Source organism: Numida meleagris, chromosome 1, assembly GCF_002078875.1.
Source record: "Numida meleagris isolate 19003 breed g44 Domestic line chromosome 1, NumMel1.0, whole genome shotgun sequence".
NCBI lineage: Eukaryota > Metazoa > Chordata > Aves > Galliformes > Numididae > Numida > Numida meleagris.
In genome coordinates, this window is record NC_034409.1 from 192,035,598 (window position 1) to 192,051,538 (window position 15,941).

The following is a 15,941-nucleotide window of genomic DNA, read 5'->3' on the forward strand; positions in this document are numbered from 1 at the left end:
GTTTGACGCATTAACAATTCCAGGGCTCCGATGGAAACAGCAACACAAGAAAAACAAACTTCATTTGGTTGGATGCCACCTGAGAAAATGTGCAACGAAGGAACAATAGCTGAAGTCCCACTGATGCTCTACTACTAATTACAAGTCGACTAATTGCTCTCAGACATGTCTGCCTATGAAACACCGCGACTTCACAACTACTCTTTGGGTTGCTCTGAAAAGTCACCACCATACAGAAAATCCTGTCCCTGTGATAAAGGAAAATTAGTACGACTACAGTCCGCTCTGTGCTACTTCGACCGTGCCAGGTTTCACCCCTCGGTGTGCCCGACTGACTCAGCAGTCCTGAATTTTGGCTAAGATTGAACTGGTAACAGAAGGTAGCAAGGAACAATTAGAGGACAGAGGATCTCCTGCCCACTTTAAGAACATGCTGTGTTGGCTTCGGGTATTCAATTCTGGCTCTCAATACACCAAAGGACAGTGAAATTCCCTACCTATTTTTTTATCGAAGATGACGTCAGTGCTTTAAGCCTTTATGGACATTTTTAACAAGGTTTCAACAGAATAATTTATCCAGGGGAGAAGATGCTCATGAATGTGTCCAAATTCATGCCTGAGCTTGCAACTGGAGTCATGCTCAATCCCTTACAAAAATGAGGTCTCTGCTTCTGCATGCTTTCACTGTACTGGGGCAGACCAAAGAAATGAATCAGCAGAAAGCCTCAGCCCAACAACTCAATGGTAAGACACAACCCCATCCAACAACTCAATGGTAGGCACAAACCCATCCAGCAACTCAATGGTAAGCACAAACCCATCCAGCAACTCAGTGGTAAGCACAAACCCATCCAGCAACTCAATGGTAAGCACAAACCCATCCAACAACTCAATGGTAGGCACAAATCCATCCAGCAACTCAATCGTAAGTCACAACCCCATCCAATAACTCAATGGTAAGACACAACCCCATCCAACAACTCAGTGGTAGGCACAACCCAATTCAACAACTCAGTGGTAGACACAACTGTTAAAGCTAACAGAAGAAACGTGAATATAGTTTTAATACAGTCATTAAAGTGTTACCTGAAAAATGCATATTCTAGAATGGTGCTATTGTGCATACTGGTTCTCACATACACATCTTGTCTTGACAACAGATAGCTGAGATTACACATATCCACATTTTAAGAAGTTAATTTAGACTAGCTTTACGGTGACGTTAGGAGAGAGAGTAGGTCACTGGTTCAAAAGAAAGCATGGATCAGGGAGGAAAACAAAAAAGCCAGGCACGATGAAGCTATATATTTTTTATATTTGAGAGCTCATGACCGAGCCTGAATTCTTGGGTATACAATATAGAAAGCAAGAGCAATGGAATCCAAACTCAAACAAATACCAGGAATCACAAAGCGAGCTGCTAATTGCTTTCCTGTTAGTTAGCCAAACACACGTGCCAGGGGTGAGTGGCCCCACAACAAAGCTCCAGCCAGCGCCGGAAGGCTCTTCCTTAACGCACAGATGGTCTGGTTCAAGGGATATTAACTTAGGTGAATTATGCCAAGTGCCTCCCTTCTACGGAGGGTGGAGTGATTCCACAAGCTCGCCTAATTCCAAGCGCTGAGCACAGCGGGTGAGCCCCATTCACATCGTGTACTCGTGAGGCTTCCACTGATTAGCTTGGAGAGAACGCGTGAAGTGAAATGGAGAACGAGAAATGAGACTTTTCTAACAAACCTTGGAGGTGATTGGGTCCTCAAGGTCTCTACACGGCTGAGAGTGGAGGAAAGGAGGAAACGTGAAGATGATGAATCAGGCACAGGGAAACCACGGGTGCTCAGCTCTCTGTCAAGTGCACGCCCTCAGCTGAAGACCCATCAGTGCAAACTTCCAGGACTGCACAGCAGAGCCGAGAGAAAGCGGTCTGACTACCCAAAATTCATGGCATTTCTGTCACGCCGACCGCACGGCTCGAGAAAGCACAGGAGTGCATGGGAGAACATAAAGAGGTCTTATCATAACTGTAATTTTAAATTCACTTTCTTTTTTTTTTTTAACTTCTGAAAAGATTGAAATAAGTTTAACTCTAAATAATAATTAAGAAAACAAATTTTCATAGGAGGGCCTGATCAGCACTTGAAGGGTTTTTTTCCAGGAAAGCACTTACAAATGGACTCCACTGCCGAAAAATAAACAAAACCCAACAGGTTATAAATACCAGATATAAGAGGGCTGGAAGCAGAATCAAAATTTTCCTGGGCTGTGAATATACCATGATCCTGTGTTATCGTGCTCAGTAACAAGTCCGTTTGTTCTAACACCATTGGGATAGCTTTAGCTTTTTTTTTTTTTATATATATTTATATAATTAATATAAAGAATAAGTGCAATTTTATCTCTATTCCAGATCACTGATTCCACCTCAACGTCCGCTACCAAAACCCCTGCCCCAGCTCACTTGTCCGAACTTTTACGCGGCCTGCGGAAGCTGGACATGTTTTCATTCAGTGCATAGATCCTCCGAGAGAACTCCTCAAACTCCCCTAGGACCTGTTCATCGCACTCCACCGCCACGGCGTGCTCCACCGGGATGGAGTTCAAGTCTTCTAGCTGATCTCCCGTGGTGAACCCTGTCGCTTCCAACCCCATTATCTCCTCTGCTTGCTCCACGGTGCAGCAAAGGACGGGGCCGAGCGAGGGCCGAAACTCACAAGGCTGCTCGCTGCTTGCGGTGCTGGAACACTCACCGGGCAGCAACGCCCCGTTTATTGCACTACTATGTCCTAGGAAAGACTCCTGCTGATCCTGGGTGTTGTTTAGGCTCCCGTTTTCTCCATTTAAACTGCCGCACAAGTCCTCTCCCTTCTTATTTCCTTTCGAGGAGTCCATGGAGGTATCGAGGGAAGAAGATATCGACCCGGGTTTTTTATCTAATTCTCCCACACGGGCTGCGATGGCTACAGGCTGCGTTAACGCCGAGTTGTAACTAGGAGGAGGAGTTTTGTACTGCAGTCTCTCGTTTCCCGTGCTGGCTCGTTTTCGGAGTCCTTTATCCGGAGAAGGAAGCCCACTGGAAAAGCCAACATCCAATCTGCCGAAGCTAGAGCTCTGCCTCTTTGGAACTGGAATTGCACTGGATGTGTGGTGCCGATCACTATAAAAGAAGGAAAGGATAAATCACAGCTGTCAGGCACGCTCACGAGCAATACAGATGTTTCACCAAAGGCTGAAGCAATTATTTTATCGCAACTCCGAGCTCTGTCTGGCCAACCGCTTGTATCCTAAAGTGCTAAAAACCCCAAACGTGTTTAACGCCGTATGAACTGCAGAAGACACCCCAGAGGACAGCTTTACTGAAAGCCGGCAAGCTCGTGCGGGGAACGTTCACAAAACTCCGCGATTTGAAGAGTCAATCACCCAAGAAACCACCGCGTTACGTTAATTCGGACTGTTAACACCGTTTTATAGGACCAGGCTGCGCTTTATGAATTATTACTGTTGACCGTGTATTTATGTATTTATGGGCTGTACTGGGCCGTCATAAACTCTTCAAAAGCAACTACTAAGGGCTGAATCCTCTACGAGAGACTTCTTCCAGCAGTGGACTCTACTGACAGCTGCATGAAGGAGGAAAGCCACAGTAACTTTGCTATTTGCCTATGGTTATTTTTGCCAGATCTTTTGCTTTGCCGTGCCAACCGTTCCAAACCCTTTTGGACAAGCGTCAGCATCGGCTTCTTGAGGGACGTGGACTAATCAAGCTTAATTTACAAGTTGAATTTGACTGTTAATACAGGTCCGCTTACACTGTCTCAGGGTCTGTAATTTGGAACGTCCGCTTTACGTCACCTGGGGCGTGTTACTTGAATTTTCCTTCACGGGTTTAATCCTCATCCAAATACAATCACCATCCTATATGCAAATAGCACGTTGTGCCTTAACTTAAGCAACCAGTTCGTTTTCCTTCCAATTTTTTTTAAATACAGTTATTTCTGATCCCCTGAACATACAACCAAGACTCGGCTGCTGTCAGTATGAGTCTACTTCACCAGCTCCATTTAAAAGAAACTCTTCTCCTGTTCAAGGCCTGATACCTTTTGGGACTTCCCAAAGGGATCTCCTTTTTGCAGGGAGAAATCCTGTAACAGCAGTTACGAACAGCCCCAGGGTGGATCCTTTTCCATCGTGTTTTTTGCTTCTCCCTTTTGTAAACAGAATAAGCCAGATTGCCACAGGTCCCTCTGTGAAAAATAAGCATCCCCATGGGAAGGCAGCGCGCAGCTCTGCTGCTCTTTCATTTCCTCTCCCCTCTTGCTTCCTCCCAGGCTGCCCCTTAACGCACGTGCTGGGCTTGCTTCTCTCCTCTAACAACCCCAGTCACCTTAAGGAAAAGCTGCTTGCCGGAATTCACGGTTGCAGATGGTGGAGCAGAGACATAGGTGCCACACATGCAGCCAGCAGCAAAGCCAACAACTTTCTCCTTAGATTTCAACTGCTGTTTGACCTCCTTAATGCAAACCAAAGAGCGTTCAAAGCTCGGCTTGCAACGGTTTGGAGCATACTCAGTGGAGAGGACAAGACAGAAAGCAGCGTGTGCCCCAGATGCTCTTAAGCGTGGTGTATGCCACCTCTGAGGTCATCCCTTAGTCCCTTACTGACCAGAGACTCACACACGTGGATTTTAAACATTTTAGCCAACCCCTGTACAATCAACCGTTTATTTTCAAAATGACGCACTGTGACAAAAATCTGAGTCAGGACAGATGATGGAAACTCTGTTTAGGCAATGTGCACTGCAGATGTAGGTTAGGGATGGTCTGCTCTCCCCTCCCCTTCCTCCAGCTTGGTCCTTCCGGCCTTGAATGAGACAATAAATGAGGATTTATTTGGTATGACTTATTTCATTAGATTCTGTTTATCTCAAGACTTTGCTTTTTCGTGTTTCCTCCATGCTTGCTGCATCTTCACAAAACTGAGCCTAAAGCATGAGTTGGGACCAGTCTGGCTGCTAAGAGGTGCCCAAACCCGTCACAAGCCTTGCAAGGCACAGAGAGGAGCCTGAAAGAGCAAGAGCTTCAATGCTACAGAGGTTTGAATATGCCTTGCTCGTTATTCTGTTGAAAGCCTGGGTCCACATCCACCAGGAGACTTCAGAAGGAATAGCTCTAAGCTAGGTAAAAGTTGCAGCGTAAGATCTTGCGTCCTTCACATAGCAAAGGAAGGTTTTCACGTCAAGTTATCAGATCTGCAACAGCCACTGTGAGGGCTTCTTATTTCTTGAGCTAGGGACAATGACAAGAAGGGCTTATTAGAAGTTCTGCCATTTTTCTGAATCTTATTTGACTATCTACAGCCCTGGGGAAGGCATTCAAGCGATCAAAATCTAACCCTGGAAGAACTTCAAGCTCTACGTTACTTACACTGTGAATTTAAGCACAGACAAGCGTTTCTCAAAACAATCATAAGGCCATCTACTCTTTGCACAATATTTCAGTGATAAAAGCTTTTGCCTGAAATGCAAGCAGTCAGAAAAGGGTCCAGAGAAGGCACAAGAAACGCAGTGTGGGCTGAACAGCTGCCTACAGGCGTGTTTGGAGCAGGTCCTCCTGCTGCATGTGATTAGACTTTAAAGGACAAAGACATTCGTGCAAAGAGCTTGGCACGAGGCTAATTGGCAAGCCCCCAAATTACCTTCAGTAAGAGTTGATCAGTCCAGCTTAGGTACAACAGTACGTTTGCTACGAAGGTGAAGAAACAGCAGAGATGTAAGTGCCTGAGTACAACGAACAGGAAAAACTGTAGTGTCTAATTAGCTCGAGAGAAGCAGCTTTATAAATTGTTCCGGTGGGCATGTAAACTTGAGTTCCTCCTAAAAAGAAACATGCCCAAGTTCTTCTGCAGATGGAGGCTTTGCAGGCAAAAGGGTGAGACGTTAATTAGTTTGCAGGACCAGAAGAGTTTTTAAAGTGCTTGTTATGACAAGGCCATTCAAGTTAACATGTTATGTATGTCTGAACAATACCTCTTCAGTCTAGCAGCCAAAAAAAAAAAGAAAATCTTCTCTTAGTAAGCTGAACTGGCAGAATGATCTACACTAAGTGATCTAACAGCCTAAACGTAGCAGTAATGCAGAGCTAACCTCCCTCATTTACAAAATAACCTCCCAGTTCCTTAGCAGAGTACATAAGAGCGGCCCCATAGGGCAATAAAGCAGGAATCATCCTCATTTATCATGCAAGCGTTCAAACTAATGAATTAAAACAAGAAGCACTTGCAGCCAGGCTCCTTAAACTACACACGGTTAAAAGGGCCTTACTTCAGCCTGTAAGATTGGGTTTTAATCTGCTGGAGACACACGCAGGCAGATTGCTGAAACCATTCATTGCTGCCAATAAATACGAATGGGATGGGCTTAGCTTCGGTCAGGAATAAATAGAGGGATAACAGCCTAAAGCTGAGAGAGCAGGAATGAGCTCGATAGAACGGCTTAACTGCTTATCAAATATTAGCTACGGCATTTAGATAAAAATAAATACGCAGGAAGGCCTCTGGAGATCAGCCATCCTGGAGTTCATTGCCTGCCCTCCTTCCACAGTCACTGGTGGAACAAATAACAGTGAAAGCAGTGGAGTGAAAGGTGGGCAATGCCATACTGTGAACCCTTGGTGATCAAGGGGATCGTCATCCCCTCAGGATGCCTCTTCTTGGCCACGAGCTGGGCAACTGGTTTAGAATGAATGGGTCTCTGTACCCCAAAGGCGTGGATGTCCCATCCCTGGAGGTGCTCAGGGTCAGGTTGGATGGGGCCCCAGGCAGCCTGAGGTGGTGACTGACTTCATGGTTGCCAACCCTGCCCGCAGCAGGGGGTTGGAACTACGTGATCTCTAAGGACCCTTCCAACCCAAGCCATCCTACAATTCTATGAATGGTCATCGTATCGTAGGCAAGCGAAATAAAATCTACATGGTTCTCAGCTACAGTGGATTAAGCAGTTACGCCAAGGGGATCTTCTCCTACTCCCTCACCTTCCCTGAGGTGAGAATGTGAAGTCAAACCATGGTTTCGGATCAGAAGTAACGTTTCCAGAGAAGCACAGAGCTCAGATGTACGAGGTTGCTATTAATCTCTATGAAAACAAGCAGCTGACAGAGGAACTCTATTCATAGTCGTATCTCCCTTGAGCAACGGCTGCGTGGTTACCAAAACTCACAGCACTGCATCAAGGCAAAGCCATGAGAAACAGGTGCTTTATCAGCTTCACAGCTCACGGAATTCCTAAGAAAAAGCACGTCACATTGAAAACTAACATCCAGTTGCCCATTAACTGTAGAGACTGCAAGGAATCCTCAACAGCCAAACAAGTTTAGCGTGCAGGAGTGCAGTCCTTCACTCTAAGGTACAGCCTTGACCTGAATTACTGGGGGTGTGAGCTGGTTCAGCTTCCTGACACAATGACCTGGTCGATCTTCTGAGACAGCAAACAGATGTGGACACCTGCCCAAAAGGTGGAGAAGGAAAACCTGGCTTGATGAACTGTCATCGCCTCTTAATGGCGTGTAGTCATCCAGCTGCATCAGGCTGGAACGAGTTACATACAGGAGTACGTCAGATTGCTCTTAGGAAGTAGAATTTCTAAATTAAAAGCAAAGAAATGGAAGAGAAACTCTGATTTACTGGCTACCATAGATAACAGGATTACATCATCACCAATTTCAGCGTTTCAATTGCATCCAAATCTAGAACACCAATTTATACATACTCTAACTTCGGCTACAAGTTTTATTGGCAGAGAAACTACAAAGGATCTGTTTTCTCCCCCAGAATACCCATTTTTACTCTTCAATAATTAGTCCGTTCGGGCAGTCCTGCAGACCTGTGGTGCAAGACGTGAACTCCACACTGCAAACACCTGAGGTAAAAGAGATTGGAAGAGGGGACAGACATTCCTGGAATTATTTCTCCTAGAGAACAGATTACAACCGGAATCCGTTTGTGGTTTGGTTAAAGAGTTTCTTCGGTCAGATTCAGTTGCAATTATTTAATCTGTCTGCAATGGGCACAGAGAAACCGTAAAGCATTACGAGACAGAATACAATCCGCAGGCTCAAATATGGATCTTTTCCTCCCCACAAAACGTTTCCTCCGAGGAACATTACTGGATCACAGCTGGTCAAAATACTAAATCTTGATTGCCTGGCCCAAAGCCAAAATCCACAGCTCTTTGGTATGAGAATACTTTAAAAAATAATAATAATAATAATAACTTAAACACCGTTTGATCTTTTTTTTTTTTTTCTCCGTTACAAAGGATGACCTCATGGCAGCAAGAAGGCTAAATGAAGGTGTTTAAGTTGGTTTACAGCCATCTGAAATGTCTGAAGCTCCAAGCACAGCCCTGAGCCAATGTCATGTCAGCTGTGGTGCAAAGCAATAAGAGCTTCTCGCCTTCTCTGAGATTACTGGTTCAGCAACACACGATAGTGACAGGGCTGCAGAGAGAGAAATACTGTTCCTCAGAAGTCAGAGCAAATAAAATTAAGCTGAAGGGCAAAAGGAAAACTGAAGCAGACTCTTGGTTTAATGCAAGCACGAGCTATAGGGCTGGCTTGTAAAAGGTAAAGGTGAATGTGCAGAAAGGAATAAAACAAAGTGCAGAGTATGTGTGTAAGCAGCCGACGTGTAAAGCAAAGATTTAGTGTCTCAAAAGCTGGAGTGAACTGCGTACTTCCAGATTTTCAGGGAAAAACTGCGTAGGGCCCTATGCATCAACAAATGGTGGTCTTAAAAATGAGCTGCTTTTCTGGAAGCCAGCGAGACTCCGTGCCTGAGAAAGCTGAGACACAGAGATGCATTCCCCAAAGGAAACAAAGATTTTGGAGAACGCAACTGGGAGAACATAAATCAACCAAGAACTTTGGTTTGTCTTCTTTCGCCTTAAGAAAGGGAGACATCATCCAGATCTGATACCAGGGAAGTAAGGTTTTGCTGTTGTGTAGCCTATGTAACAGCGCGTGCAGAAGCAGCAGATCTGTCTTGGCTTCATCTACATAGGATCTACATATGGGGTATGGGAGGAGAAAAGTAAATACAGCAGAATATAGGTGCCAGGAGAGAGATGAAGAGGGAAGCAGAGCTTGCAGATCTGCGAGCTTGATGCAATAAATCATGCAAGCTGCGATGTGAAAACGTGTATTAATCATTTCAGTGTCATGCCTGAGAAACCAAAGGAAGACAAGTCTCACCAGCAGCAATGCAATTAAACCTCGACCCAGCCCTGCAGATCTACAGCGGGGCTGAGGGCTGCTCCGGGCTCCAGGCAGAACTATGAAGCTCATCAAGGCCTGAAGCAGAGACTCTAAAGAAAACTGCCAAATTTGCTCTGATAGAAGCATGAGATAACGGGCTCTTCTATCAGAGCTGTAAAAAATAAAAACATCGTCCCCACATCCGGAGGAGTAACGAAACTATTTTGTACTCAAATCTGAACTAGTACTTCTCAGAGAGTGAGGTTAAGCCTGAAATAACTACAGATTTTGGTTACCCTGGTTATCTGTGGGATTCAGCTCCATTCCAGGCTGCAGAGAAACACAGATGTCTCTAGAGAAGAGCAAAAACCACGAGCAGGTCCTGTTCAAAGGTAAACTAAGTGCAGCCTAAGTGTTGGTGTTTACCAGCGTGATCGTGACTTGACAGCAGTTCAGCAAAAGCAATCTACAGTGATAACAAAGGAAACTGAAGGCCAGCAACTGAACAACAACAAAAAAAAAACAGATCCATCAGTGTAAATGAACGAGATTAAGAAAAACTCATCACTACCTCACGTGCTCCTGCTCTCATCCCGACGATGAAGGACAACCTGGAAATGCTTTGCCGACTGCAGTCTGCGGCACAGAGCATCAGGTTACTCACCTTCTGCATCCTGAAAACGAAAAACCCCTTCCCATCTTCATTTTAACAGCTGGTGGCCTTTCTGCTTGCTTAAATCTATGTAAGCAGATATTATGCACGGGACAGTGGGCATCTGTACTCCGCTACGTATGTGTTCAACCTCAGCGCCTGGCTATGGAAGTCTCGCCAGTTTTCCCCTTGAGCTAGACTCCCCGTAAAGGCTCATTTCCATTTATATTATCAGGAAGCACTAAGGAGCCTTGTTTAGAATCATTAGCCTGACGAAGAAGTTAAAAACGAACAACTATGCATGCAAGTCTTGGAGGCGAGAAGGAAATGAGGCACAGACGTTCACGTGGGGGCGAGGAGGCAACGCGATATTCCCGGAGAACTATGCCTAATATCCCTACATGTTTTGAAATATCACCCAGCCCAAAAATGTGTTTTGTCTTGCTAATGACTGCGTATGGCCTAACAGAAAAAAAGACCCGGCAGCAGGAAGGCAAAAGCTCTAATGAATAACTAAAGCTGCCACGATCAGCTCTTCAAAGCGAATGCACGGCAGAAGGGAAGAGCAGAGGTGTACACCTTGAAATTTCTATCATTTAACGTGGCCCAGAGCCCTCACACCTCTGCTTATTCGAGGAGACAGGGGCCACCTGCACCCATCCCGCCCTGCAGATGAGTTCAGGCGTTACAGAAGTCAGGGTTCAGGTATTTTAGCCCTTGGTTTTCTTATTCGTTTAGGCAGTCGCGCATCGTCTTTGGGTTTTGACATCACAGTGATGGATACCACCCATAAACATAAACAGCACTATCTTCCTGATGATTAGAGCTCTTCTTCCTGCTCCCCAGGATAAGGAAAGAAGGGAGAATCTTTCCAGCTGCGGTTCAAATTACTGAGAATACAGAACTGCTTGAGAGCCGTGGCTTCCTTTGCTCAGGGCCTATTCATTGGCTGAGCTGGACTTCCATCAGGCAACACTCGTACTGCTCTGCTCAAAGATGATATTTCTCCTCCTCCCCTATTTGCTTTCCTTTGCCAAGATTATCCTCCCAGTCAGAGCAAACGATTCGAGAGCCGGCGTCGCTCACTTTGAGCAGCATTTCTAAAGGGCTGAAGGAGAGATCAAAGCAAAGTGCAGCACAGAAATAAGGGCTGGAAAGTGCCCTGGTACAGCAGCGTCCCATGAGACTTTGGTCACTGTCACTAAAAGTAGAATCCTTGTCCCAGGGGTCTGATACTGAGCCACAGAACTGCGGCACATCACTCTATCCAAAGGCTGCTGCTACCATTTTCAACTGGAGCAGCAATGAAAAGCTCTTTTTTTCCCCCCTTCCCTTTTTCTATTTAAGGGTGTGTGATCACAAGCTGCCTTTATAACTGCTCTCCTTCCCACGTTCTGTGTATTGGAGGAAAAAAAGATACGCTCAGCCTACCAGCAGGCAGCAGCATCATCTTCTCTGAAAAAGCAAAACCCTTTTGAAGTTTCAGTAGGGAGAAGATGGTATACGCCAGCAGGGTCTGCTCAACGCTTCAGGGAATTCAGATATAATACGAATAGCCCTAGAAAGCTTTAACTGTTAAAGATCAGCCAGCGTCACAATAGTGTCATTTCAAATCAGATTTTTTGGTTTTGAGATTCCCCCGGAAGCCACGTACCGGCTCCAAGTTATTAATGTTCGCCTATTAGCGCTTAATAGTTCGTTATCCCATTAGGAACATCTCTTCCACCCTAATTCAGCATTAACTGTGACAAAAGAGATTATTCCTCCAGTCAACCGACGCAGTGCTGAGTCCACCTCCATCACCAGGGCAACACCCAGTGATCTGGCAGCAAACCCTGGTGGGGTTACCTCACACCGGACGATGTTTTCGATACCTTGCAGCACCTGGAATATCTGCAAAGAGCAAGGTAATGACACAAGGGACCATCCACCACCCCTGCAACTTTGGGGCAGAGGTGAAGAATGAACCAAGGGCTCCTGAAACTGCACAATGCTACGTTTGGGTGGGATTCAGGCACCCAAAGAGTGAAGATGGGAATGCAGGACAAAATTGTTTGAAGGTAAGATGCTGCACAAGCACACAGAATTCAAAAGATCATAAATAAGAAGAGTATGAAGCATGCAACACCTGCATGTGCTAATGAATGGCCTTCAACGTTTGGTGGAGGATATCTCAGTGGTTTTAAGGAGAATTGCTCAAATCTTATGCAGAAACAGCTTCTACAAGGTAACCCTACGCTAGTCTAGTCTTGTAACAGAGCAGACTGGTTTCTGTATACAGAATGAAGAGGATTCTGGATCCTCCACAGCAAATCAGAGCAGAAGCAATTAGGATTTCCCTGGAAAGCTGCCCTACTGTCAGTTACCGGTTACTGGAGCTTCCCATTTAGCAACAACACTCAACATGCAACAGCTATGTCCATGAGCAGCGATTACGTTCATCTTGGTGGTCTTTTCCAACCTCAATGATTCTGTGATTATAATTCACAGAATCCCACGCAGCTCACTTGTATTGTACTTAAAAGCAAATGGGAAGGCAGATGCTGGCCAGGCTTTGAGACTTGTTCTGCTTAAGGTCTTCCATGCTCCTGGACTGTCACAATATATAAGGGCTGGCAGCAGATGCACCTTATATACAGTCTTAAAAGAAAGATTAATTCACTGTCTCCTTTGGTAAAAGCATTGCATTTCGAATAACACTTTCCCTCCATCACTCCTCCCACAAGTTGGAAGACCATCACATGAAAGACGTTCGAAAAGCAGAAAGGAAAAGCCCACAAGATGATGAAGAGCTGCTTGCTTGTGAAAAACAGCTTTGAGGTTAATTTCCTTTTTTTTTTTGTAGCATCCATCTCCTTTAAATTCCTGAAAAAGAAGAAAACTACTTACCATCTAACCATGAGCCCGAGCTCCATGAAGTTTTTCAGGTTAGGAAGAGTTTGCCTTAGATCTGGAGTGCTCAGCCCGTGTTGATATCTAAGCTACAAGAACAGGAAAAGCTTAAATTAGCAAGGCTTTCCAAATCCCACATTCCAATGGATATCATCACGCGCTCCGTTAATTCACCCGGTTTCCAAATAGCCTGTAGGATCATCAAGCACTTCCAGGACATCTATTACCCTTAAGGAAACATTCCATTTAATACTCATAACCTCATATTAGCAAAACCCACCCAAGAACAGGGACAAAACCATCAGTCAACGCAACTGCTAAACCTCATTACGCTCTTTTCCGTTTCCTATCTGTAACAGGAGAGCGGCCTCAGAGCTGAATGCAAAGAGCCATTGGGCGGGCAGCCCAAATTTCAGCACAACGTCCCGCATTCACCGCCGCCCAAAACTGATTTCTGTGCAAGTGTCATCCGTCACCCTGAGCGTATCGACGTATGCTGGAACGGGTAGTGGAACTCTTACGCTAACGTCAGCTTGTGCAAACACATGCTGCCCAACAGCTGAACTAAATCGGGGCCCTTTTAATGGTTTGTATCAACATTCAAGGCATTTTCATCCCTGAACCCAGCGCCACGTAGCTCAGAGAACAGGTTCTAACACCAGCTTGCTTCATCCCAAGCATGAACAGGTAGAAGCAGAAATTACGTTGAGTCTGCACAAACTGTGACTTGTTTTTACCCTCAGATTATCAGACAAAGTACACACAACGTAACTGCCAACGCCGGTCATCGCGAACTGCTCATTTCTAGGATATTCTACGATTTCAGTAGTCCCCAAGCTAAAAATATCTTTGAAAAGAGCAAGAGGAAGGGGGAAAAAGTCTTGCAGGTTTGAATCCCAAAACTCAAGGGATAAATTGCCCTGCAAATCCTCCCTGAGCCGGTTGCAACATAGACCATGCCCCTGCATTCCAGTACCATTAAGAAAGGGTGTTGGGAAGAAGCAGTATTGACTTGACACGGAGGTGTCAATGGGCATTTACTTTAAAACCCTCCAGCGGTTCCACCTCAGACACTGCCCCAGTGTGATCCTCACAAAGCTAAGCGGTGAATCAAGGAGCCATCCATCCCACAAAGTTAATTCTATGGTATTTTTTTTTGAGCTACACACCTGTTCCTGCAACTCCTGAAAGCGGCGTGTGGGCAAGCAACACCCAAGTTGGAACCATTTCCGACTCGAACCGAGAGCTCGTGTCATTCCTCTCCAACAAAGCACCAAACAGGTTTTCCACAGGAAAACACAACTCTTGAAATTAGGAATGATTTCTACGCTCGTCTGCGTTTTAGAAAGAAAAACTGCTCTGGAAGAAAACCATCCCGAGCACCGCATTGAGCAACAGGAGACCGTTTATTACGCGGTTTATTATTTCCATATGGACGCGGCCAAGTCATGTGGTGGGCTTGGGTTCATATTTTCTGCTACAGTGACAGAACCTGGATTAAGACAACCATACAATATAAATTACTAAATGATCGCCGCGTTCTCCTGATGGGATTATAGTGGGTTTGGTTAACCAAAGAACTAGCCCGAGGCAAAGGAAAAAAAAAAAATAAATAAATTTAAAGCATTACATTTGTTGCTCCGACCACGATCAAATTTTAATAGAAGACTCATTTTTATAGTCATCCTTAAATTCTAAGGTTTCATAGCGTGAAAAGAATTGGATTAAAGGATCTCTCTAATCCCAACGGCCGAGATCAGAGGAATGCATAGGAGCTGCACTTGTTTCAAAGCACGTACAAAGACGCTGCTTCGGCTCAAAGCGTTGTTAGATTGCAAACAGACGAGATGCGCAGCGAGGAAAGTCGGGATGCGAGTCCTGTGAAGCCTCTAGAAAAAACAGGATGGATTTTACTTTCTAAATTACGTTCTATTTGCAGGCAAGCAAGAGCAGGAAAGCTGGCTGCCCGCTGCCTTGATTCCCCTAAAACAGAGCTTAGTTTTCAACTGCTGCTGTTGAACATCACCATCTCCACCCGTTCCACCCTGAGATACCAAGGAAGCAAGCACCATTTGCAAAAGCAGCATTTCATTTCAAGAGGAGATTGCTCCTTCAGGATGTAGCAGACCCAGCCATCCAAACTTGAATGAACAAGCGCCCAAAAATGTGTGTGCACTTCTGTGACCGCGTGCGCTCCATGGGGCTGTAAGTAAATCATTCTCCATGTCCTAATTGCCATTTCCTGACTTATATTTAGCTGCTGTACACAGCTTCATGTCCTCCAGTGCTACGTGACTGAACGAAGACACGTAGTAAACGTGGACTGGGAAAGAACTACGCTTCAGACAGCGGGCAGAAGTGGCCTGAGTCTCCTCTCTGGCCAGTTATTATCAACACGTACCCCAGAGAAGGAAGAGGAAGCAAACGAGGTGCATCATCCTTTACGAGCAGAGAGCTCAAGGGTATTCGTGCTGCAGGAAATTAGAAAGTGAGATTTCTGAAGTTACACAGAAACCCCTTTCACTCATCTCAAAACGAGAAAGTTTTGACATTTTTGGAGCTTTCTTACTTTGGCTTCTGGGATAACTGATATCACTCCACGTTGGCTACTAGGGATAAAAAGAAGGGAGTAAAACTGAATGGTGAAAAGACTTTTTTTTCTACAAGATCTTTGGAAACAAATCTAACTTCATCCATTGAGATCCCTGCTTTCGGGAGAGATCTCCATCCTCTAGAAACCCCGTGTGATAAACTTAATGTCAGCATTATGAGAAGTCCTTGAAAATCAGATAAGATTGTATCTACAACTGTCAGCAGGTGACTGCCCAGGGTCTGCTTTGTTCAAGTCTGAGTTTTTGTTTGTCCTAAGACAATCCCAGGGAGCACCTGTAGAAAAGAATCTAAAGAAACAGCAGTTTAAATTTATACTGAGGCCAACTCCACCTCTATAGAAGATAAGCCTGTCACACCAGTGGGTGTCTTCTGTTGTGCTGTGTTATCTATTCCAACATCATAAAGAACCACAGATGCTGAAACAAGCTGCATTTCAAACAAAGGTTCTCAGAGCAAAAGGTATTTTTTTTCTTAAAATGCATATTAGACTTCCCAATAAAATATTTACACTCTAAATTTAGACCAAAGGTTATGAAAAC

The 15,941-nt window shown here is 45.0% G+C and overlaps 1 protein-coding gene across 4 annotated transcripts in view; it reads right to left on the minus strand.

Annotated features, from left to right (window-relative positions):
- Positions 1,031–15,941, minus strand: part of UVRAG (UV radiation resistance associated) — an 83,770-nt gene continuing 68,859 nt past the window's right edge. For all 4 annotated transcript variants that reach the window (XM_021383529.1, XM_021383534.1, XM_021383543.1 and 1 more), the window contains 2 exons: positions 12,787–12,878; positions 1,031–3,154 (listed from right to left, as the gene is read on the minus strand). In XM_021383529.1, coding sequence (XP_021239204.1) covers positions 2,455–3,154; positions 12,787–12,878 — 792 coding nt within the window. In that variant the 3' untranslated portion in view covers positions 1,031–2,454. The remainder of the gene's footprint in view (positions 3,155–12,786; positions 12,879–15,941) is intronic.